Source organism: Camelus ferus, chromosome 5 (assembly GCF_009834535.1).
Source record: "Camelus ferus isolate YT-003-E chromosome 5, BCGSAC_Cfer_1.0, whole genome shotgun sequence".
Lineage (NCBI taxonomy): Eukaryota > Metazoa > Chordata > Mammalia > Artiodactyla > Camelidae > Camelus > Camelus ferus.
This window is the reverse complement of record NC_045700.1, coordinates 58,998,550-59,022,595: the sequence shown is the minus strand read 5'-3', so window position 1 is coordinate 59,022,595 and position 24,046 is coordinate 58,998,550. Positions and strand designations below refer to the sequence as shown.

At 34.5% G+C, this 24,046-nt stretch overlaps 1 protein-coding gene across 1 annotated transcript in view; it reads right to left on the bottom strand.

Moving 5' to 3' along the window:
- The window catches only part of ANKAR (ankyrin and armadillo repeat containing), a 59,976-nt gene that overhangs the window by 8,783 nt on the left and 27,147 nt on the right, over positions 1-24,046 (bottom strand). Inside the window, exons 11-19 of the mRNA XM_032479915.1 lie at positions 23,173-23,277; positions 21,576-21,817; positions 16,741-16,909; positions 10,056-10,297; positions 9,732-9,885; positions 9,485-9,646; positions 4,788-4,894; positions 3,062-3,184; positions 200-358 (exon numbers count right to left, since the gene is read on the bottom strand). Coding sequence (XP_032335806.1) covers positions 200-358; positions 3,062-3,184; positions 4,788-4,894; positions 9,485-9,646; positions 9,732-9,885; positions 10,056-10,297; positions 16,741-16,909; positions 21,576-21,817; positions 23,173-23,277 — 1,463 coding nt within the window. The remainder of the gene's footprint in view (positions 1-199; positions 359-3,061; positions 3,185-4,787; positions 4,895-9,484; positions 9,647-9,731; positions 9,886-10,055; positions 10,298-16,740; positions 16,910-21,575; positions 21,818-23,172; positions 23,278-24,046) is intronic.

Here is a 24,046-nt window from a genome sequence, read left to right as displayed (position 1 = left end):
TGTAAATTGTAAAACTATATATATGAAGAAATCCTCACAGATAATGGAGTTTTATGAAGTGGAAGGGGCTGGTGTGAAAAATACTACGAATTTTACAAAGGAGCAAACATTTTTCCAGATCCAACATTTATTCTAATTTTCCAGTTTTCACTAAAAAGACATATTTATTGGTTGGAAGTTTTAACTTTCAATTTTATACCTGAAATGCTGCCATTGCCTTCTCAGTTTCAATTGTTGATGCAAGAAAAGGTTCAAAAATCGATATGGTCATTATTCCACTTTCCAATATTAAGTATTGTTGAAAGCGGTTATTGAAGGCAAAAAGAGTTAATGCATAGCCCGCTCTTAAACAAATATCCTAGAAATAGGAGAAACAAGCATTATCTTTAACTTACTTCATTTATCATGGTACTCTAGGAAACAGATTTTGAATTCTTACCCATTAAAATATATTGCAGTCTTCTCTCTGGGAGTAAAATATGACATTATTGGGGAAAACAGATAATAGAGTTACCCCAGAATGTTACTGAACAGATAAAATAGAGAATTGGATTGTGGTATCAGGGAGAAGAAAAGAGAAAAAAATTATTTTTAAAGGGAATGTTAGATTACTGATTATGCAAATAAAATGAAATATGTTACCTAAATGGTAACAGAAAACTCCATAATTTCATTAACCTTCAGCTTTTTTTGTTTCAACAAATTTTTATTCTTATTTCAACATTTCAAAGTAAAGTTGATAAATGAAAACTTCCCTTGTATAGCATGAAATATACTGAATTTTATGCATTGTGGGATGATCTCTATCATCTCTTAAGTTTATTTGTAAAATTCTATTGTACTATATTCTAAGGGAGAATAAAAGAAAAATGATTTCTTTTAAAAATCTCATTTTAACATTCTGAGACTGGGCAAACAGAGCAAAAGCCAGTTCTTCCTTAGAGGCAGTCTGCTTGCCAAAGATTAACGAGTATAGTTGATTTTCTAGAAAAACCCAAAAGATAGAATCTTATCACTAATATTCTTTTTAATATTTCATTTGAACATTATAGTACAGGGAAAGAGAGAATCATTAATCTTAGTGAGTTTTCTTCTGCCACTATTCATCATATAAAAATGCTAAATTTTAAAAATCATATAAAAATACTGAAATATTTACATATAAAATTATATGATGCCTGAGATTTGCTTCAAAAGTAATATAGGGAGACTGAAAGGGCATATAAATGAAATAAGATTGGCATGAGTTGGTAACTGCCAAAGATAGGTCATAGGACAATTTGAGTTCATTATGCTACTTTCTAACTCTATTTATGCTTGAAATTTTCCATAATAAAAATTAGGTACATACAAAGCAGTCACCTGGTCGCAGACAAGAAAGAGGTGTAAGGTATTAGGTACAGTCAAAGGAAGAGGGTCCAGAGAGTAGAGCAGGTGGTCAGTCTGGGAAGAAAAAGAGAATGATTGAGAGTGGAAGGGGCAGTAGAAGGAAAGGGAGGAGATGGGTTCTTTTGAGGAATAGGGTAATGAGAGTAAAGTGTGGAAGGAGCAGGGCAGAGAGGGAAGAAAAAGGTGCCTTAGAGTCAGTCCAACGTGAATTCCTCATGCTATTATCGCCCATATTACAGCAGCACTTCTCCATCTTTTTCTGTATCACGGTAAAGTAAAATTATATATTCAAAACATAATAATGCAATGACTTCATTTCCCCCACTTAGAACCCTCCTTTATTCCTCAGAATCTCCCAGAATTGAGAGAGGAATAGTTGGCAGTTTTCTTCCCTTATTGCTAATTGCACTATAGATAGTTTGCAAGTCTTCTCTGTTTCTGTAGGGTTAGTCCTATTCAGTGTGGCCCATGGACCAGTGATAGTCCACAGAATGGTTGACAACATGATTATAGAAACTGAGAATAAACATTTAAAACAGCTCTTTCTTACAGTTAAATACTAATTAATAAAGGTCAACGGAAGAAGAGAATTTTTTAAATTGCCATTACATAAATGCCACAGTAATTATTGTTGCATCAGTGGATGCTAAAATTGGTGAGCAAAAGTTTGATGCAAAACAGAACATTTCAGTAGTCTCAAAAGTGTCTCACCTCAAGATACTTGTTTATTACAAAGGGAAGAAAGTAACTTTACAGTGAAGAAATATAGCAGACATCACTTTATAAAATCAAGCACCCAGAGTTAACATTGCCAGTTATAAGACATATCAACATCATGTACCTCCTGAAATGATGGACTGGGAAGGTGAGTGAAGAAGACCATGTCACTTCTGTGCTATTCTTGCCAAAATACATAACTTCAATTTAACCATGAGAAAACATCAGTTAACTCAAATTAAGGGACATTCTACAAAATAACTGGCCTGGACTCACCAAAATCATAATCATGAAAGACAAAAGACTGAGTGTCACAGAGTAAAGGAGACTAAAGAGACATGATAACTAGACGGAATATGGGATCCTGGATTTGATTCTGGAATCGGAAAAGGGCATTGGTGAGAAAACTGTCAAAATTTAAATGCGGTCTGCAGATTAGCTAATACTATTATATCAATGTTAATTTCTTGGTTGATATCCAGGAAAGCTGTATGAAGGATATGCCAGAACACTCTGTACTAGTTTTGCAAATTTATGGAAAGTCTAAATATTTCAAAATTTAAAGTTTGGTTGTTGTAAAATTAGCTCCCCATAACAGATTGCTGGGGAAAAGCTATTCCTTCAATACAAATAGTTTGAGAAGCACCACTCTAGAATACTGGGTAAGAAGTGTATGACTAAGGGCTGAAAGGTCATAAAATTAGGTTCAAGGCTTGATGTATGCAGGACAGGAGAGATTTGTTTTTTGAATCTTCACCAAGTATTAAAATTGCTACATTTCAAAGATGAAATGCAACTATAAGAAATATGAAACAATATTATTCCATCATTACAAACTAACAACCATTTCTTAATATATTTAAATATTGCCATGAAAAAGATGATGAAAATTTGAGCATGCAGTTTAAAAACCCTTTTATTCTAAATGAGCTCTAACATTTTGTACAGTTATTACCTTATCTTGTGAGTGAAGAAGATAAAGGACATCACCATAATTAAATCCTTCCTTTTCTTGTAATTCATACTGTAACAGATCATTCCTTAGGACAATGCATGCCAAGGAAAATGCCACTTCAACCTAAATATGTGATTTTCAGAAATTAATTTATTTTTCACTAATGGTTTATCAAGTGACATATTTCATTGTACAAATATTTATATGGGATACCATAAAATCCATTAATTCCAATTCTCTGACTAGTATTTAGAGAGCAGCATTTACCACTTCTGGAGGTATGTCCCTTAAAATTTGTAACAGCTGGGAAAATATCCTGTGTGCTGCACAACCACAAAGCTCCATTTGAGGGCATGAGAGGAGGCAACTGGAGCTTGCAGGACATGTGAAGAAGTATTATCTTAAGTGCATAGTTGTATCCCTTCTACACTTAAGAAAGGGTTTTTTTTTTTTTTTTAGTTTTCTGGCATGGATTAAAAGGCTGTTTTGAACTGTTAGCTACTGACCATTAAGTTGTAAGGCTTTAATGGAATGCCTTCAATTGAAGCAAAGCATTGGGGAATACTTTTTCCTCCTCTAGTTCTGGAGTCATTTAATGCACATTCTGAAGCCCTTTAACAAGATTAATGAAACTTGTTTTACTATTGGGCTCAACAGACAAGTTTTTTAAGTATTACACTGTGCGTTTCTATGAGAAGTGTTACAAATTTAAAAAGCATGATTATTATTGCAAAAATATTTTATTTACCAGAGAACCTTATTTGAGGAAAAGTATTAAAATGTATTTATGTTCTGTTTTAACAAGTTTAAGGACTCAATGAACATATATACAGAAATATAGATGGATGCGATTGAAGCAAACTGTTTTGCCATGAAAATGCAAATTTTAAAATAAAAATATGTTTTTGTGTGTCATTTTTCCTTAGACTTATGAAATTTGTACTTTTGAAAGGCAGTGAAGTTTTTACATATAATTCAAGGCAAAAAATTGCTAGCATATGCCTCTTCCTTTTGTTCCCTGAATCAACTCCTACAATGAAATAATCTCTTTCATAGCAAGAAAAGCCAAATAACTGATAACAAAGATGTTCCTTAAAAGAAATTTGCTTACGTATTTTTCTCCTGTTATTTTTATTTTCTCATTTCCAACAGAGCCCATACCAAATTTTGAAGAGAAAATGTATTTTTTGTTATTACTAGAAGTAAACGGAAGAAGGAACAACTCTTCAGCAGCTCATAGTAACACTTAGCTGTGTCCACCCTTGAGAAAGCTGTTGCCACCAGCCAACACAGGCTGCTTGGTAAAAGACAGGGCTGTTTTGATGGTGTGGCACTGACAGGATTCACTTACATTTGAGAAATTTTGCTACATAAATCACACATTCTCATTATCCCCACCCAGTTTTAGCAACCAGTATCTGAAGAAGTAGGGAAGAAATTCTATGAATAATCAAATATCTAAGGAATAAGACTTTTGTGATGAGTAAGGACATAAGACTTTCTTACTGTATTTGAAGACATCATATTTTAATAAAATTTAATACTATCCTTACTACTATTTTTGTATCAACTTTTTTGTTTAAAACTTCTAGGATTTTGTTGAAAAGGTTAAATATTTTTATTATACTTGTGAGCTTGCATAAAGATAAATATTATTCTTTAAAAAGTCTTGTTTCTATTAATTTTTACTATATCAGAAAAAAAAACCTTAAAACTGTATATATACCTTAATGTTAGGAGAAGGGTGATTTCTCAGTAGTTGAATAAGTACTGGAAGGGCATTTTCATCTACAACAAATTGTTGACTAATGGGATTGCTTGTATGGGCAACACCTGTAAGAATCCACATCTCAATGAGATTATTTTCCTCTTGGAAATGGTAAAGTCAAACATAGCTTGATATGTTTGGTTGATAAAGTGTCCTACTAGTGTAATATGGTTAGTAAATTACAAAAGGAAATGCTACATTGACACTATTTTACCTTAATTTTTTTAAAGGCAAAGTGAATAAACATAGAAATTTTACTGTTAGAAGTGTGAATGGTTTTCTAATAGTCACACACACACACACAAATTAGAAGTGCTAACCTATCAGGCAATAATATAATAGCTGTCATTTATTGAAGAATTATTATGTGCAAGAAGCTTCAGCTTATAGTTACTATTGTTTTCCATACAAAGTTTATTTTTACAAAAATACCTAGAGTACATCACCAGGTTAAAATTTCTGGATACCTTAAATACACATACTAAAAAAAGATAATCTTACTGTCTCCTTTTAAACACTACTTTAAATTTTAGGCCTAATCTCAATGAAGAAACTCTTATATATTTAAATATAAATATAAGATCGGGCCTGTCTGTGAACAATGAAGAGAAACCACCTACTTACTATGACCTGGGGAAGTCTGAAGGGACCAAGGGAAATAGAAGGAGCAAAGAACATTTTTGTTTTCTTGTCCCCTACTCCCCTGACTGGCCACCGGGGGATGTATACAGACACTAATTACATGAGTAGTCTCCATTCAGCTGGCAGGTACTGAATGCCCAATGCACCTGGCACTGAGGTCGGAGGTAGGGCTAAAAGAAGGAATTAGAATCTTTGCCCACAAGAAGTTTTTATTTTATAGGGTAGGCAACTATTTAATAAATGATTTCAATACCACGTAATAAGTGCTTTAACAAAGGTTAGAAAAGTACACTTGAAGTACAGAAGAGAGATTTGTGTTCCAGTTCCTACTGGCCCGAGTGTAGATACCTCATTATACAAGGGGCTGTACAAAGAGATCGTGTCCTCTGAAAGGAATCATCTCAAAATGGGGTTAAGTTAGTTCCAAAGTAAAGGCTGCTACTCGACTTGTCTTACTTAACAAAGCTTAAAAGCTATCTGCAAAAGGATAAAATTGATCCCAGGTGAAATAACTGCATGCAAGAATAGAGCCTAACTCTCTAAAAGAAAACAGTAAGATCCAGCATCTACCAATGTAAAACTCACAGTGTCCATGGAGACACACAATCAGGAAGACTGGAATTATGCTACTACAAGCCAAGGAATTACGAGAAGCTAAGAGAGAGGCCTGGAACAGATCCTTTCATAGAACCCCTGGGGCAGCATGGCCTTTCTGTTGCCTTGATCTTGGATTTCTAGCCTCCAGAACAACACCACAATAAACTTGTTGTTTAAGACACGCACTGTGTGGTACTTTGTTACAGCAGCCTCAGCAAACTAATACACCCTTTCTTAAAATGAGGTCATAAAAAATAATGGAAGTATTTCAACATATAGGCTACAAAGGTATCAAAATGATACTTCTAACACAATAAAAGTATCTAATCCCTAAGGAAAAGGCAAGCCTATTTAACATATATTAGTACTTCAAACTCAGGTGTCAATAGAAACTAAAATAAAAAGGATGTGTTCAAAAAAATTATAAAACAATGTCTAGCATTCAATCAAAATTTCTTATGCATGATGTTAAAATATGAAATAGCTAAGATAAAATTGACAATATGTGTAAGAATTGTATATTGGAAACCATAAAACATTGTTGAGAGACATTAAAGGAGACCTAATTAATGGAGAAATAAACCATGTTTATGGATTGGAAAACTTGACATTCAGATGTACCTTCTCCCCAAATTAACTTATAGAGTCCATGCAATTCCAATCAAAATAACAGAAGATCTTTTTTGACAGGTTAATTTTAAAAATTATATGGCACACAAAGGACTTGGAATAGCCAAAACAACTTTGAAAAAGAATAGCAAGGTTGAAAAGACTTATGCTACCTGCTTTCAAGATTTACTGTAAATCTACAGTAATTAAGACAGTGAGTATAACATAAAATAGACAAATAGTTAAATACAACAAAATAAAAAGTCAAGAAGTAAACCCACAAATATCTAATCAATTTATTTTTGATAAAGGTAACTTGCTAATTCAATGGAGGTAAAGATAATCTTTTCAATAAATGATACTGAAGCAATTGGACAGCCATATGTGAAAAGAATTAATATCAGCCATATGCAAAAACTAACTCAGAATGGATCATACATCAAAATGTGGAGGAAAACAGAAAACCTTTATGATCTTGGATTTAGCAGAGAATTCTTAAAGAGGCCACAAAACCTACAAACTAAAAAAATTTTTAATCAATAAATTGGACTTCATCAAAATTAAAAAGTTTGGCTCTTCAAAAGATGCTGTTACAAAAATGGGTGACTGGGAGAAACGGACTGGGAGAAAATTTATGCAAAACATGCATCTAACAAGAAGTATCTAGAATTTATAAAGAATGCTTACTACTCAAGACAATACAATGTAAAAATGGGCAAAGTATCTGAACAGATACTTCACCAAAGAAGACACACAAATGACAAACAAATGAAAAGATGCTCTACATAATTCGTCATTAGGAAAATGCTAACTAAAACCACAATAAAATTTACTACACGCCCACTAGAATAGTAAAATTACCATACTAAGTGTTGACGAGGATGTGAAGCTACTGAAACTCATATACTGCTGGTAAGAATGCAGAGTGGTAACAATACTTTAAAAAACAGTCTGGCAGTTTCTCTAAAAGTTAAACATATGCCTATCATATAACCCAGCAATCCTATTTCTAGATATTTACCCAAGAGAAATGAAAATGTATCTATTCCAAAATTTGTACACAAATATTCATAACAGTTTTGTTTATTATAGCAAGAAACAGGAAGCAATCTAAATGTCCATCAATGGGTACTTGGATAAACAAATCAGACTATATCTGTAAGTATTAAGGTTTTCCAGAGAACAACAGGACATGTGTGTATGTATATCATAAAGCATAAAATTAACCACCACACCATACAATGAGATACTACTCAGCACTGAAAGAGAAGTATCTTATTGATATTTGGTACAATAATATGGATGAATATCAAAATAATTATGTTGAGTGGAATAAGCAAGAAACAAATACATCTGTAAAATTCTATTTACATAAAATTCTAGAAAATGCAAACTAATCTATAGTGATAGAAAACAGAGCAGCAGTTATCTAAGGATAGGGTGCAAAGAGGCAGGAGTTACAAAGGGGCACAATGAAACATTTGTGGGTGATTATTATATTCACTTGTGTGATTGTGGTAATGGTGTCAGAGCTGAATACGTATGTCAAAACTCATCAAACTACACTTTAAATAATGTATTTAATATTTTACTCTATTATATACTTTATTTAAATATTTTCTTATATGTAAGTTGTATTTCAATACAGCTTTTAAAAACCCCACATTTAAAAAGTTCTAGGTGTGCAAAGTAGCAGGAAAATATGATTCATAATCAAGAAGAAAATCAACCAATAAAAAGAGACCCAGATATGACAGATACTGAAACTAGTTACAGGGATGTTAAAACAGCTATTTTAAATAAGCTCCATATGTCCAAGAATAGAAAAAAACATTAACATGGTGAGGAAGAAAAAGGAAGAGGTGTGTATGTCTGTGTAAACAGTCTAAGCTGGTAAGTTTGAAAGCAAGAGTTTTTTCCCTGTAGTTCTACCGGAGAACCCCTGTTCACGGTAAATGTGGAAGCTCTGAAGTGAACTTACGAAAAGAAATTGCACATGTGTATCAGTTATCTTTGTATTTGTGTTATCATTTACTAGAATTTTAGAAATATAATTTATAGCATAGATTCTGGCTAAAAACAAAACAAATATTATTTTGTCTGACTTGATTGCCTTGAAGCAGTTAGTGAATTTCAGGAAAGTAGCTTTTTTAAGAAAGGAGGAAAATAATTTTTTTGAAACCAATTCCTACATTCTTCATCCAGTGAGATTTTTTTCTTTTTAGGAAATACAATGGACTAGAAATTAAGGGTTTTTTTCTCCCTGTTGTCTGCAAGAAGCAATCTACAGCAGTCCCATACATTCATGCAGGTCAGCAAAGATGTTGATTTTGTATTTTTGGTAGGTCAATCACTGACAATTCCACAACGCTTTTCAGATATCCCAAAATATTAATTCTTTTGCAATGAAAGGAACAACTAGACTGAGTGGCCACAACAGAAACAAAGTATCATTATGGAAAGAGACTGTGATTGAAAATGTACTCCAGCATTAAAAACTCTTCTATACCTTCAAAAACATACAGTCCTTGAGATTCAAAGTAAGAAATATTTTTCTCTTAAACTTAAAAAAGGAGAGTTAAGTAAAAATAGCCAAGGCTCATGGTCCTCATTTCTCATTCTAACCAGAGTTCAAGACCAAGACTGATACAATATTCTTAATTACACCACTTTTACTCATTAAGGTCTCAGAGAAATAAAAACATTATAATAATAGATTAGATATGGTTAAGGGCTCTAACAGTTGGGATAGGGAGGAAGAGAAGTATCTTACTGATATTTTTAAAACTGAGAATAAATTTACAAACCAATACAAATGGATCCCACCGCTTTGATAACACTCAAAAGTGTGCCTTCAGCTATTTTACTAATCCTTAGTAAGCGAACCAGTGGTGCAATTCCATTTCCTTCACATATTTGGTTTTGGTGCATCCTGCTATCCTTGCTTAGAGCTATGACTGCTTCACCTCCTGGCAAAGAAAAGCAAGAAACATGTCTTAATACGCCAGTGTCCTCTTCTATATTGTGCAGATGTAAGCACAGAAAATAACTTACCAACATACTGCATTTTAGCTGATGGTGACAAAAGCATATTTATTATAAAGTTGTAACCAATCTGTTCTGCCATATACTTTTGTTGTTTTAGTGTTTGTCCTGCCAAGGCCCAAAGTGCTGCAGCTCCTTGTTCCTTAACATCTGTTTGAAATGCCTATTTAAAAAAATATTCCATTCACCAATGAGGATTTGTTGACTACCGTAGGAAATCATGTTTAATAAAATGTTTATTCCAGAATTGGTCTGAGTTTTCCTTTCATGTAACTAAATTCAATACTGCATAATTTGTCTAAGAACAATGACAGGTAATCATAAAATTCCTACCTTGAGGAGTTTTAAAAGGTATTTACTTAATGATTTTTCCAGAAATGCTCTCTGTATAGCTGGGTTGTAACTTGCCAGTGCCTCCACAGCCACTGCACCCTTCACTTGGACACTAAGGTGTTTTCCTTTAAAAAGAGCCACCAGAGGAGGAATGGCTCCTTCCATAGCCATTGCATCCTGAACTTCCTTATTGCCACGTGCAACTTCAGCAATTGTAACAGAGGATACAGCCTTCAACACATCTTCAAATGAATTCAAGAACTAGTTAAATAAATCTTGTAAAAAGAAAGAGTATAAAAATGCAGCATATCACTAGTTTCCCATATTTTAAAATCAAATATAGAATTTATAAAAAATGTAGACAATAGAATAGAAAAAAGAAAGAAAACTCTCCAGATTTTCACCACCCAAGAGCAAACATTTCACTTAGACTCATCCACCATTTTTATAAGTATTATATATGATAGCTTTAGTGTTACAGACATATATAATATAGTTGTACTATAAGCACGATATCCTGTGTTTTAATTACCAGTAAAATTTTCCCCATTTTTTGAGGGAAAAGGTAGAGTATGTGCTTAGTATGCTTAGCATGCATGAGGTCCTGGGTTCAGTCCCCAGTACCTCTGTTAAAAAATAATAATAAATAAACAACCCCCAAATTTTTTCCCATTTTTTATGAACATCAGTGTCTCCTAAATATTCCATAAATGGGTGTTCCATTAAGGAAATCACATTTTCTTAAACATTCACATTTTTAAAAATATGTGTCATTTCCAACTTTCCACTCTTTTAAACAATGCTTAGGAGAAATCTTAGCTCATAGGCATTTCCTTCCTGTATATATTTTTTTCCCTTAGTATAGAGTCCTAGTGATCATTGGAATAATATAATACATTCCCAGTAAACTGATTTTCAAATGAGTTTTTTCTTTTTTTTTAATTGAAGTGTAGTTGATGTACACTATCATGTTAGTTTCAGGTGTACAATGTATTGATTTGATATTTAAATACATTATGAAGTGATCACCACAAAATGTATAGTAATCACCTGTCCCCATATGAAGTTATTTTGGTATTACTGACCATATTCCTTGTGCCATATATTACACCCTCATTACTTATTTTATAACTAGAAGTTTTTACTCTTAATCCTCTTGACCTATTTTGCACAATCCTCAACCCCTCTTGCCTCTGGCAACTACCAGTTTGTTCTCTATATCTAAGTCCGTTTTTGTTTTGTTACTTCATTTATTTGGGTTTTTAGATTCCACAGTTTGTTGAGGATTTTTGCATCCATGTTTGTCAGGGATATTGACCTGTAATTTTCTTTTTTTGTAGTTCCTTTGGTTTTGGTGTCTGGGTAATGGTGGCCTTATAGAATGAGTCTGGAAGTGTATCTTCCTCTTTAATTTTCTGGAATACTTTGAAAAGAATAGGTGTTAACTCTTCTATAAATGTTTACAACTCACCTGTGAAGCTGTCCAGCCCTGGACTTTAGTTTATTGGGGTTTTTTTGATTATACTGATTCAGTTGCACTGCCAATGTCAACCTGTTTCTATTTCTTCCTGATTAAGTCTTGGAAGATTGTGTAATTCCATAAATTTATCCATTTGTTCTAGGTTGTCCAATTTGTTGGCTTATAATTGTTTGTAGTAACCTCTTATGAACCTTCATATTTCTGTAGAGTCTGTTTTAAATTCTTTTCATTTCTAATTTTATTTATTTCGGCCCTTGCTGTTTTTTTTCTTGCCGAGTCTAGCTAAAGATTTATCAATTTTGTTTATTTTTCCAAAGAACCAGCTCTTAGTTTCACTGATCTTTTCATGTATTTATTTTAGTCTCTATTTCATTTATTTCCACTCTTGATATTTATTATATCCTTCCTTCTACTAATTTAGTTTGTTCTTCTTTTTCTAATTCCTTTACACGTAAGGTTAGATTGTAATTATTTGGGTTTTTTTTCTCATTTCCTGGTGTAGGTCTGTATCACTAAACTTCTTTCTTAAAATTGCTTTTGCTGCTTTGCATAGATTTTGGAAAGTTTTATTTTTGTTTTGTCTTGAAGTATTTTTCTAATTTCCTCTTTGATTTCTTCATTGACCCATTGTTTTTTTAGTAATTGTTTTTTTAGTAACATGTTTACTCTCCATGTGCTTGTGTTTTTCCCATTTTAGTTCCTGTAATTGATTTTTAGTTTCATACCATTGTGGTCAGACAAAATGCTTGATATAATTTCTATCCTCTTAAATTTGTTGAGATTAGTTTTGTGGCCTCACGTGTAATGTATCTAGAGAATGTTCCATGTATACTTGAAAAGAATATGTATTCTGCTGGGTTTTGACAGACTGTTCTTTATATATCTATTAAGTGTCACTGGTCTAATGTGTCACTTAAGGCCAATGTCTCCTTATTGATTTTGTTTTGATGATCTAACCATTGACGTAAGTGGGTGTTAAAGTCCCCTACTACTATTGTGTTAGTGTCAATTTCTCCCTTTATGTTTGTTAATGTTGCTTTATGTATTTAGTTGCTCCTATCTTGGTGGCATATGTATTTACAAATGTTATATCTTCTCATTGAATTGAAACTTTTCATCATTATGTAATGCCCTTATGTCTTGTAACAATCTTTGTTTTAAAGTCTGTTTTGTCTGATATAAGTAATGCTATGCCAGCTATCTTTTTATTTTCACTAGCAAGGAATATCTTTTTCCATCTCCTCACTTTCAGTCTGTGTCTTTATATCTAAAACGAATCTCTTAAAAAATTAAAAATAAAATAAAATGAGTATCTTGGTAGACAACATATTTATGGGTCTTGTTTTTTTATCCATTCAGCCACCTTATGTGTTTTAGTTGAAGCATTTAGTCATTTACGTTTAAAGTAATTATTGAGGATGGGAAGGGCTAAGTTGGAAGTTCATGGTTTGCAGATTCTAACTACTATATAGAAAACAGATAAACAAGTTTAGACTGTATAGCACAGGGAACTATATTCACTATCTTGTAGAAACCTATAATGAAAAAGAACATGAAAAGGAATATATGAATGTATATGTATGACTAAAACATTATGCTGTACACCAGAAATTGACACAACATTGTAAACTGACTATACTTCAACTAAAAATTAAAAAAAAATAAATTATTGATAGGCATGTACTTACTGTCATTTTGTTAATTCTTCTCTGGCTGTTTTTGTAGTTCTTTGTTCCCTTCTTTTCTTGCTTGCTTCCCTTGTGATTTGATGACTATCTTTAGTGTTATGTTTAGATTCCTTTCTCTTTATTTTTTGTGTTATCTATTATAGGTTTTTTGGCTTGTGGTTACCATTAGGTTTATATATAATACCTAGGTATATAGATGTCTATTCTAAGTTCATGATCTCTTAAATTTGAACACATTTAAAAAGCCTTACGTTTTAACCCCCCCATTATCATTCTGACATCATATTTTATATCTTTTTATTTTATGTATCCCTTAACCACTTACTGTAAATAGAGATAATTTTATTACATTTGTCTTTTAAGGTATCTACTAGCTTTATAAGTGATTGATCTGCTATCTTTATTATATTTGCCTTTATCAGTGACATTTTTTCTTTCATAATTTTTTCATTTCTAGTTGTAGCCTTTCCTTTTCTGCTTAGAGAACTCCCTTTAATATTTCCTGTAAAGTCCATTTAATAGTAATGAACTCTTTTAGCTTTTGTCTGTCTGTAGAACTCTATCTCCAATTCTGAATGATAATTTTGCCAGGTAGAGTATTCTTAGTTGTAGGTTTTTTCCTTTCAGCACTTTGAATATATTTTGCCACTCCTGAACTGCAAAGTTTCTGCTAAGATATAAGCTGATATGGGAGTTCCCTTGTATATAATGAGTTGCTTTTCTCTTGCTGATTTTAAGTATCTCCCTTTATCTTTAATTTTTGACATTTGAATTACGATGGATCTTGATGTGGACCTCTTTGGGTTCATCTTGTTTGGGACTCTCTGCTTCCTGGACCTGGATATCTGTTTCCTTCCCCAGGTTAGGGACGTTTTCAGCTATTAGTTCTTCAAATAAGTTCTCTGCCCTTTCTGTCTCTCTCTTATCCTTCTTGGACTCATATAATGTGAATGTTGGTACACTTGATGTTGTCCCAGAGGGCCCTTAAACTATCTTCATTTTTAAAAATTCTTTTTCCTGTTCAGCTTGTGTGACTTCACTCTGTATTCGAGATCGCTTATCCATTCTTCTATATTATCTACTCTACCACTGATTCCCTCTAGTATATTTTCCGTTTCTGTTATTGTATTCTTTAGCTCTAACTGATTCTTTTTTATATTTTGAAGTTCTGTGTTTACCTATTCTTCTCCTGAGTTTGGGGAGCATCTTTATGATAATTACCTTGAACTTTATCAGGTAGATTGCTTATCTCTCTTTCACTTAGTTCTGAGGTTTTGTCTTATTCCTTCATTTTGAACATATTCATCTGTCTCTTCATTTTGTCTAATTCTCCAAGTTTATTTCTATGTATCATGTAAGTTTATTATGTCTCCTGATCTAGGAGAAGTGGCCTTATGTAAGAGATGTCCTGTGGGGTCCAGCAGCAAGCTCCCCTCTGGCCACCAAAGCTAGATGCTCCAAGGGTGTCTCCTGTGTGGGCTATATGCCCCCTTCTGCTATAGTGGGGCAATGACTGTGGGCACACTGGTGGGCATTACTGAACCCCGACCTGGCTGGTTGAGAGGTCCTGCCGTGTGTGGTTGCTGCGGGCACACTGGTGGGCAGGGCAAACTCTGAGGGAGTGGCTGGTTGTGAGGCCAGTGGTGCAGTGGTGCCACAAGTGTGCTAGTGGGTGAGGCAAGCCTCTGGCACTAATAGGCTAGAGGGAGGACTTGAAAATGGTGCCTGCCAGAACCAGCATCAGCACAGTAGGAAGAGATGACAAAAATAGCTGCCTCAGCATCTCAGTCCTCATGGGTAGTCCCAGCTGCCTCCTGCCTCTCCAGGAGCTACTCCATGATCAGTATCATTGCTACTAGACTCTCATCAGACAAGACTAGGAAAAATATACATATTTCAAATTTTCTAATTCCAGTTCAACCCCACAGGATTACTTATTGCCTTTCCACATTCTGTATATTTCCTTTCAAAGTGAGAACCAATAGTATTAACAGTTTATCCTTTTGGTCAGTCCTACAATACTTACAACACAGGTTCAGAGCTGTTTCACCCATATCACTGTGAAATACAAACCCACTAAGGAGGAGTTTGAAGCAAGTAGCTAAACATGGGTAAAGCAAAGGCATCAAACCAAACAAACTCAGCAAAGACTGAGGAACCCCTGGAGATAGGGTTAAGACTAAGGAGATGTTAACAAATCCACAGTCTCAAGAAACTGCATGTCAGTGTACTTTGGGGCCACTTAATGCACGAAATCATAGAGTGGCTCAGAATAGTTAAGATGATATTGGAATTAATAAAATTCTTTTGTGATCCCCTGCAACTTAAGAGTACAACTAACATCCAGGAGAATTACTTCTTAAAGCACTAAAATTATAAATGTAGCATTTATAAATTATAAATTGGGAGAAAAAACAATTAAAATTTGTTTTAATTATTTATCTTCCTTCAGGTGAAAAAATGTTATAGATTACAATACAGGATAAATTACTTTGATTCAGGTTTCAGATGAGGCAAGAGCCCCAAAAAGAAATGATTATGATCATTTACTCCTATAGCTTTCTCTTATGAATTCATTTATTGTTTATTTATCCAAATGGCCCCTACAAGTTGTGCTTTGTTCAAGCATTTGGGGTTGGGAGGATGAAAAAGGATGAGGAATACCTATTCTCTGACTTTAGGAATTTGTATAAAGGAAAAGATTTTCAAGTGATTTCACTACGTGATAGAGAGCCTTAGAAGGTGATAATTGCTTAAGTTCGAAGTTCTAAAGTAAAGAAAGCCCTCTGCAACAATCCCCTTATCCATACCCTTGTCTTACATTTTAACCAGTGTATTTAATTCTGTACTCATTCTCAGAGAACTAGAATGAAAGGCAAATGATAAGCTGAGCAGGAAGAAAAATATACAAGCTTTTCTCAAAATTTTTATGCCCCCCAAATATGAAGAAAAGCATAGATTTGAAGCTCATACTGTTATGCGTATGCTCACTGGAATAAGAAAATTCTTACAGAACCTAAGAGATCATTTGAAGTGGCTGTAGAAACTACCTTATAGCTTCTGGTGTTCTTCGTACTTCAGAGTCTAATAATTAGCCTAATGATCTGATGACCTTGAATTCTGATATCAAATATCCAACGACAAATCTGAGGTTCATATTGTAACTTGAAAAATAGCTTCCAATGATCAATATATGTGTTATTCACACAAGGAGGCATGTACTTGAGTCCCTGAGCATATTAACTATATTATTTTCATTACAATATTTCCAATTTTTAAAGTGTCTAAAATGTTTTAAAATGTCATAATTTAAAGAATTATGGTGTTGAGAGTCAATTCCTTTTATAAACCTAGCAGTTTAAATTTAAGTCTTGAAGAATTTAGGTTATATTACATATGCCTAGATCCATCCTAAGATAAATCCAGGACATCTGTTCATATAGGACAAGTCCAAACCTAAGTTTGCTTCACTTAATGTATCTAGTCACTTTAAAATTATATAGAAATAGAGGCTCACCTGAATCAGAACTCAGAAATGTGATAAGATACGTGATGCCTTTATGGTCTCTCACTGCTCTTTGATTATTTTCATTTCCTGTACATAATACCCGTATACAGTTCATTACATTCACTAGCACACTTTCTATGTCTAAGTTTAAGAGATTTATCAGAGCTGGGATTCCATTCTAAAATAAATAAAAGGTTCAATTATAATTGAACTTATTTAAGATATGTGCAATCATTTTTTCGAAACACAAATCTATGATCTTTCTTGCTATGAATATCTGCTTGTTTAGGAGAGAACAATTGCCCATAAACAAGTATGTCTACTGATATGGCACATTCAATGACAGTTATTACAACTTGGAGCAAATCCTATGCTTTAATATTAAGGTAAGTATTCAATAAAGATATTTTAAATAGCTTCCTGTGTACCAAAGTAATTTGAGGCTGTAAGTTCACTGTAATATTTAAGTATCTAAAAGTGAAACAGCTGAGTAAGATCAACTGAATACAGTGCCCATTTGGAACATTTGCCATTGTAGACACTGCAGTGGTAATTGGTAATTATATTTGTGCAACACAAAATGTTATTTTTAAGTGTGAATATAATTTCCGAACTTTAAATGGAGTAAAGATGACATTTCTCCCTACTAACAAATAATGCGAGAATATTAAGATAAGAAACAGAAATGTAATATCATTTTCAATAAAGCTAGGAGACATTTGTAATGTTGAACCATAATAAATGTTTATGAGTAGCCAACAGGGATGGGCAAGATCTCCCATGGCCACTGGCTACAGGAAATGCTGACGAAGCACAGTTTTCCAAAATAAGTGGCTCTACCTTGAGGGACAGGAAAACACACACACACAATTCCCTGTCTGGAACAACAGAAATGGGTATGCAAGATGTCAGCAGGATCTTTCCTGGACCAATTTGGTATAAAGTTTCAAAAATTAAGGAAGGCAATGATGAACAAAGAATCATACCAACAAGATGTTTGACAGAAGTGGCCTATTGGTGAGGTAAAAAGGAAGAAATAGACTTTGCTTTGTGGAGAAGATAGAATCTACATTACGAGTATTACATTCCAGTCTCTGTTGACTACAGGGAAGTAAAGCTGAAAGGACCCATGTGTACAACTCTGTAGCGTATGTCTTATTCTTGCTAGCCCAGAACATGGATCTGGACCCTTTCCCACATATATTTTCTGAAAATAGCCAGACCTGAAAGAACTCATCTAATTCAAAGTAAGTAATGATCAAAAAGGAACTAGAACAGGATCTGTCCAAATATAAGAGAAAAAGCAGGGAAAACTTATGACAGATAAAGAATGCTTGTCAGAAAAATATGTCACAAAGTAGATGAAAAATTTTAACCCCAAATGGTATATTATTATCAATGAAAAAAAAATAAATGAGGCAATCACCTCTATAAAACAAGGGTGCAGAGGAGAGACACTAGTGCTCAGGGAAGATTTTTTGAGACAAGGAGAGGTGAAATATGAGCTGGAAAAGCTCAGGAAAGATGTGGAAAGAGATAAAAGCTGAACTGTAATCCACACAAAAATAAATAATGCCAAACAACATAGCAAGAGACAAAGAGGAGTTGATTGAGGGGAAGAAATGAAGTAAAACAAAACAATGAGTGGAAATGGACTAGAGAGAAAATGATAACTATTGGGAAAAAGTGACATAATGCACAGGTAACTGGCGCTCCCAAAGAGAAGAGGCTAGTCAACTCGGTGATGACTAAGTTCACTATTCAGTTTTGACTTTCAACTTACAGCAGCACTTCAACACTATTGAAGGAATCTTCCCTCTTTGGAACACTTGCTTCATTTGGCAGATAGGACAACAGATTGCTCAGGTTTCCTCCTGCCTCACTGCCCATTCCTTCTTAGTCTCCTTTGGAGTCCCTCCAGGTATTTCAGCTTCCCACAGATCCTGGTGACTCAACTTTCAAAAAAATAATGCAGAATATGACCACTTCTCACCACTGCCACTATCACCACCGGTTCAAGACACTGTTATCTGTCACCTGGATGACTGAAATGGCTTTGTCTTGCTGCATCCACTCTTACCCCCCTATTTAAACACAGAGAGTAGAGTGATATAAATCTCTTCACAGAACTTCCCAGAACAAAATCACTCAATGGCTTAACATATACAGAGTAAAAGCCAAGGTATCTAACAATTATCCACATGGCCCTACATGATATGTAGTCCACCGTTGCCCAGCTAAGAGCGTCTCCTATTTCTCTTCCCTCAGCTACTTTTGCTTCACTTGCTATTCCTTGAACACGTCAGACATACTCACTTCATTTACTTTGCACTTGTTTCTTGTGCTCTTCCCAACAGAAAAACATGGCACACTTCCCCGTCTATTTTAGGTTGGTACTCAGATGCCAACTTCTTAGTGAAGTATTTTTCACCAAGCTCCCCCTCTTCCCTATTCTCGTTTAACATACTATATATTTGGTTTGTTTCTTTGCTTACTGTCTTGTTACCCTCGACTAGAATAAAAACTCCAGGAAGGCTGGGATTTTTGTCTGTTTTGTTCACTGCCGTAACCCTAGCACCTGGAAGTGGTTTTCCATATAATAAACCCTCCAAAAGCACTTGTTAATGAATGAACTGAAAGAATACTACAGAAAAAGTATTTTAAAATATGAATTCAAGAAAACATTCTGAAAATAAAAGAAGATGGATTTACATGTTGGAAAGTCACACCAAGCACCAGGGAAAATAGGTAACTAACATTGAGGTTTAAGTCCTGGACTTTAAAGATAAAACAAAAAAGAGGAAGAAAACACTGCTCATACAGTAGGAGGTTTTTAAAAAATCAAAAATGATAACAAAATATGACAGAACTAAGATGAAACATGTCACATTAAGTGTAAATGAGCTATATATACTCAATGAAAAATGAATAATAAAGCAAATCGAAATAAACTGCTTACAAGGGACACATTCATCCTAACTCTGGGTGATTAGAATCACTGGAGATTATAAATTCTAAATGAAACTATAAAACTAACTGACTAACTCTGGATGTGGGCCTGGGGGAGGGGCAAATTTCTAATATATTTTCCAAATACTGATAACAAACCAACCAGCAAGAAATAAAATTGCTGGGAAACAAGATGCTGGAAAAGAAGCCGCTGGAAAACAAACAGCTGGAAAACAAGCCGCACCTAAATTTCCATGGGCTTAAAATATTATATTCACACTTGTTTGCTTAAAATGCACATGCTTGCTTTATTTTAATGTTTTACATAGTAGATGACCTATATATAGCACGTATTATGCTAAAGAAAATTTGTGGTGAGCAATCCTGAGATTGACTATAAGGGCACGAAGGAGGGCAGATATTTCCTTAGGGTGAAACAGTGGACGGTCCTGGAAAGTCAGATCGTCCACTAACAGAACTTTGTTCTGGAATGAAAGCATGCGGTTAAGCCCAGGGGAAATATTTGCTATCTAGAGATGTCCTGGAGGCAATAACAGGATAGATTTAGAAATTTTGCATACCCCGAGGAGGGTGATTGTGCCTGGAAGGGATAGGCCTGAAATTAATCAATTGGTCAGCAAGCAGAACTTGGTGCTTATCACATAGAATTTCTAAAGCCTCTCCTCTTTGATCACATATTTTTTCTGAGCTGTATACTCCCAATAAATATGATGTCGACCAGGCTTTCAGGACTATCGATCCACAAGATCTTGAGTCCCCTGGTCCCATCTTTGCTCTTTACTTTGTCTCTTTGTTTCTTAAGTCTTATGTCACCCGTCCTCAGACACAGTCCTGAACTGCACTGGACGCAGTATAAAATGACTTGGAAAAATTAAAAAGGATGGGCAAAGCCAAAGTAAATATAAGAGCACACACAAAAAAACAAAGATCACAAACCCAGTTTTGAACAAGACAGAATTCAGGGCAAAAGTATTACACCTGACAAAAAGGGTATATTTTACAATGCTAAATGACTCAATCCGTAATGAAGAAGCATCACCTGGAGAAAACTATAAAAATAACCCTATTTATAAATATCTCAAAAATATCTTAGCCAAAACACTAACAGACACAGTAAGGTGGGTTTTATTTGAAAAAATAACAGCATGGCAAAGATTGGTGTTCACAAAAAATACAATTTTCTTCTAATTCTTTCTGGCACACAATTAGGCATTTCCGAGCCAGAATGGAAATAGTCAAGACGGTAGTGTTTCTTATAATATCTTATAAACAACAAGAAGCAGTCACATCCCCTAGAGCTAAATAGGTAGGTGGCCTGTCTTCCGTGTTGTCCCAGGTGATGGTCCTACCAGGTACTCTTGCTGAGAAACATTCTGCCCTGGGCCTCTTGCACGCCTACCAGTGTTGTGAGGGTATCAAGACTGTGACAGTTCTTTCACCTGGGCCATTTCTCAGGCTTTTTATGTAGCTATCACTCCTGAAAGGCGTGGTAACATCTACCTCCAGACAAAGAATAGGCCTGCTTACTGGCTGCTACCAAAGTGATGGGTTTCTTAAGCTCAATGTTCCTCAGATGTGGCACAAACCCAGCGTGCAGGAATGATCTACCCAGGCCCACTGTGTCACCCTGTGAGACCTCAGGGCGGGAAACACAAAACCCTTTGCCCTGCTTGCTCTGGTACCGTCTTGCTCTTGTTTACTTCTAGCCTTCATGGGATTGTGGCAGGTTTGCGCTTTGCCATTCTCATTGAGATTGGAGTTCTTCCCTGAGAGTTTATGAGAGCCACTGCATAATGAAATGGGTATGTATCTTTCTAGCTTCTATATGAGAGAATTATTGTCAGTCAGAATGATGTTTTATGAAAAGAACTTACATGCTTGGCAATGACGTCCTTGTTTTCAAGCTGAGCAATATCGTACAGAATGACGGCACACCGAGAGTGTAGTTCAGGTTCCTCAGAAACCAGCAGGCTGATCAAAGCTGGAATGGCTCCTGCCTCCACCAGAGCGTGCACTACACTTGGGTGGGTTGAGATATTACTCAATAACCCAACTGTTTTGCACTGTAATTTTATTTTGGAGCTTTTTAATAGATTGATTAAAGCAGGAATGGTGCCTGCAATGAAGAGATCAAGAAAAACATGAGCTGCTTGCAATCATATATTGTCAATTTATCATGATAAGATTTAAATAATGTGTATGGGCTTTGTCATATAAACAATTGTCAAATAATTCTATAAAATATTTATTAAAGTTATCTGAAACTACTCAAATGCATTTTTCTGTCTCATCTACATTATAGGTAGCTCTCATTGTTTACATATTTGATTTTCACATGCACACAATCACATACTTCATATTGGCTACACTAAGCCACCTTTGAAACACTGAATTTTGGCTTAAGATTATTGATAAATAAATTCTTTGAGCTACCATTTAGTAGAGTTCAGTTTTGGTTATTGTATCAACTTTGTGTGGCAGTGGCTTGCGCAATTATTTGAGCATTTTATATTTTAGCCACATTGTATACAAGCAACTGAAAAATGAAAATTGCTGAATCCAATAAAAAGCACCCTTAGCCTCATTAATAACAACTGGTTGAAAGATGGAATCACTGAGCATGGTGAAAATAGAAAATCTGGCTTCAATTAGATGCTTGTTACTTCAGTTCAAAGTGAAAGAAAAGAGTACATTATAGAGCACACGTGACATGCTGGAAATACAATGGGTGTAATTAAGGACGTATGTATGTACTTAGCTACCTGAAATGAAAACTCCATATGACTTGTTTCTCTGCCATTCATTTTTCAGATAAAGAGCTTTTGTTTATGTTTTTAGGAACATATTAGTGGACAACCTATAATAATTTTTTCATTCATTCATTCATTCAAGAAATATTTATGAAAACATCTCATTTGTGCCCAATATTCACATCAGAATAATGGCTATCATAATGGACAATGTAGATAGGACATTCCTGTCATTTCAGAAAGTTTTAATGAGAAGTGCTGTTCTCAAAACAATCCTATGAGGTAGGAACAATTTCATTAATAAGGAAATTAGGTGTGGAGAGGGTAAGCAGTTAGCCTAAGTTCTAAGTGCGGAGCTAGTTACAAACCCAGACCTGACTGCTATTTTTAATAAATAAACTGTACAAATACAGAATAGGGATCATTTCTCAGTGAAGGTAAATTTAAGAAGTAGTATGGTGAAGTAATTTAATGTAATTTTTAAATTTCCAAACTGTTAGAGAAATAAGATTTATATAGTTTTGGATCCTGTGTACCTTCTACTTGGAATATAAAATATAAAGTTGACAGGTAAAGGAAATGATCTTAGAAAAAAGGAGAACAGAAACTTAAAATCAACTAAAAAGTCTTCTTCACAATTAAAAATACATTTTAAAGTGACTGAATATATTTCTACATAAAAAAGCATAAGCTAAAAGTTAGTTAATAGATTTTATATCACCTGCATCCAAAATAGATTCCCAGTATCCATCATTTGCTAAGCAGATTACTTCTAAAGACATGATGGCCATCATCCTTCGTTTATAGCTCTCACACTGCAGCATTTCTGGTAAATATTCAACAGAAAAATATATGTTGTTCAACAGAAAAATTCAGGTTGTAATTTCCCAAGAGGTAATGGAATATAGTGGTTCTCTGCCCCACCCTTTCCACTTTTCTGAGTTTCTTTCTTCAGATATTACCACTTTGGACTTTTTCCCTATACCGTCTGTGATTTAAATATCTCCACATTTCTAAATATTTATACACAGTTACCTTTTGCTGTATCAATTTTAGACATCATTGACTGACTTCACGTTATGGTAAATGAGAAACTAGCTCTTCCAACACTGCCCTACCATTTCCCCATATTTGTAGTTTCTAGTTAAATGTTTGATACTTACATTATAATACCTATACAGATATTATTCACAGCTAAGCACTGCAATGCACTACCTTGAATCTCCTTGCTTTTGCTTTTCCCTGAGGTAATCATTTCCTCATGTTATTTCATCTGCTTAGTTTTCTTTGTACCTATTGGTAATTCCTCCCACATTTTCCCTTTGGTCGGGGTATACAGTTTCCATTCTGGGACTTCCCTTTGCTGTTATCTTTGAAATTCTTTTTGCTTTTCTCTTAGGTCAGATTCCTGGTTTCCTTCCTGGATAGCCTTTGTGGAGATCACTCCTGACTGGCACTGCCAGCTCAAACAGAATTTATCAAAATATGAGGAAAGGAGGGGAGGGTATAGCTCAATGGTAGAGTGCCTGCTTAGCATGCATGAGGACCTGGGTTCAATCCCCAGTACCTCCATTAAATAAACAAACCTAATTATC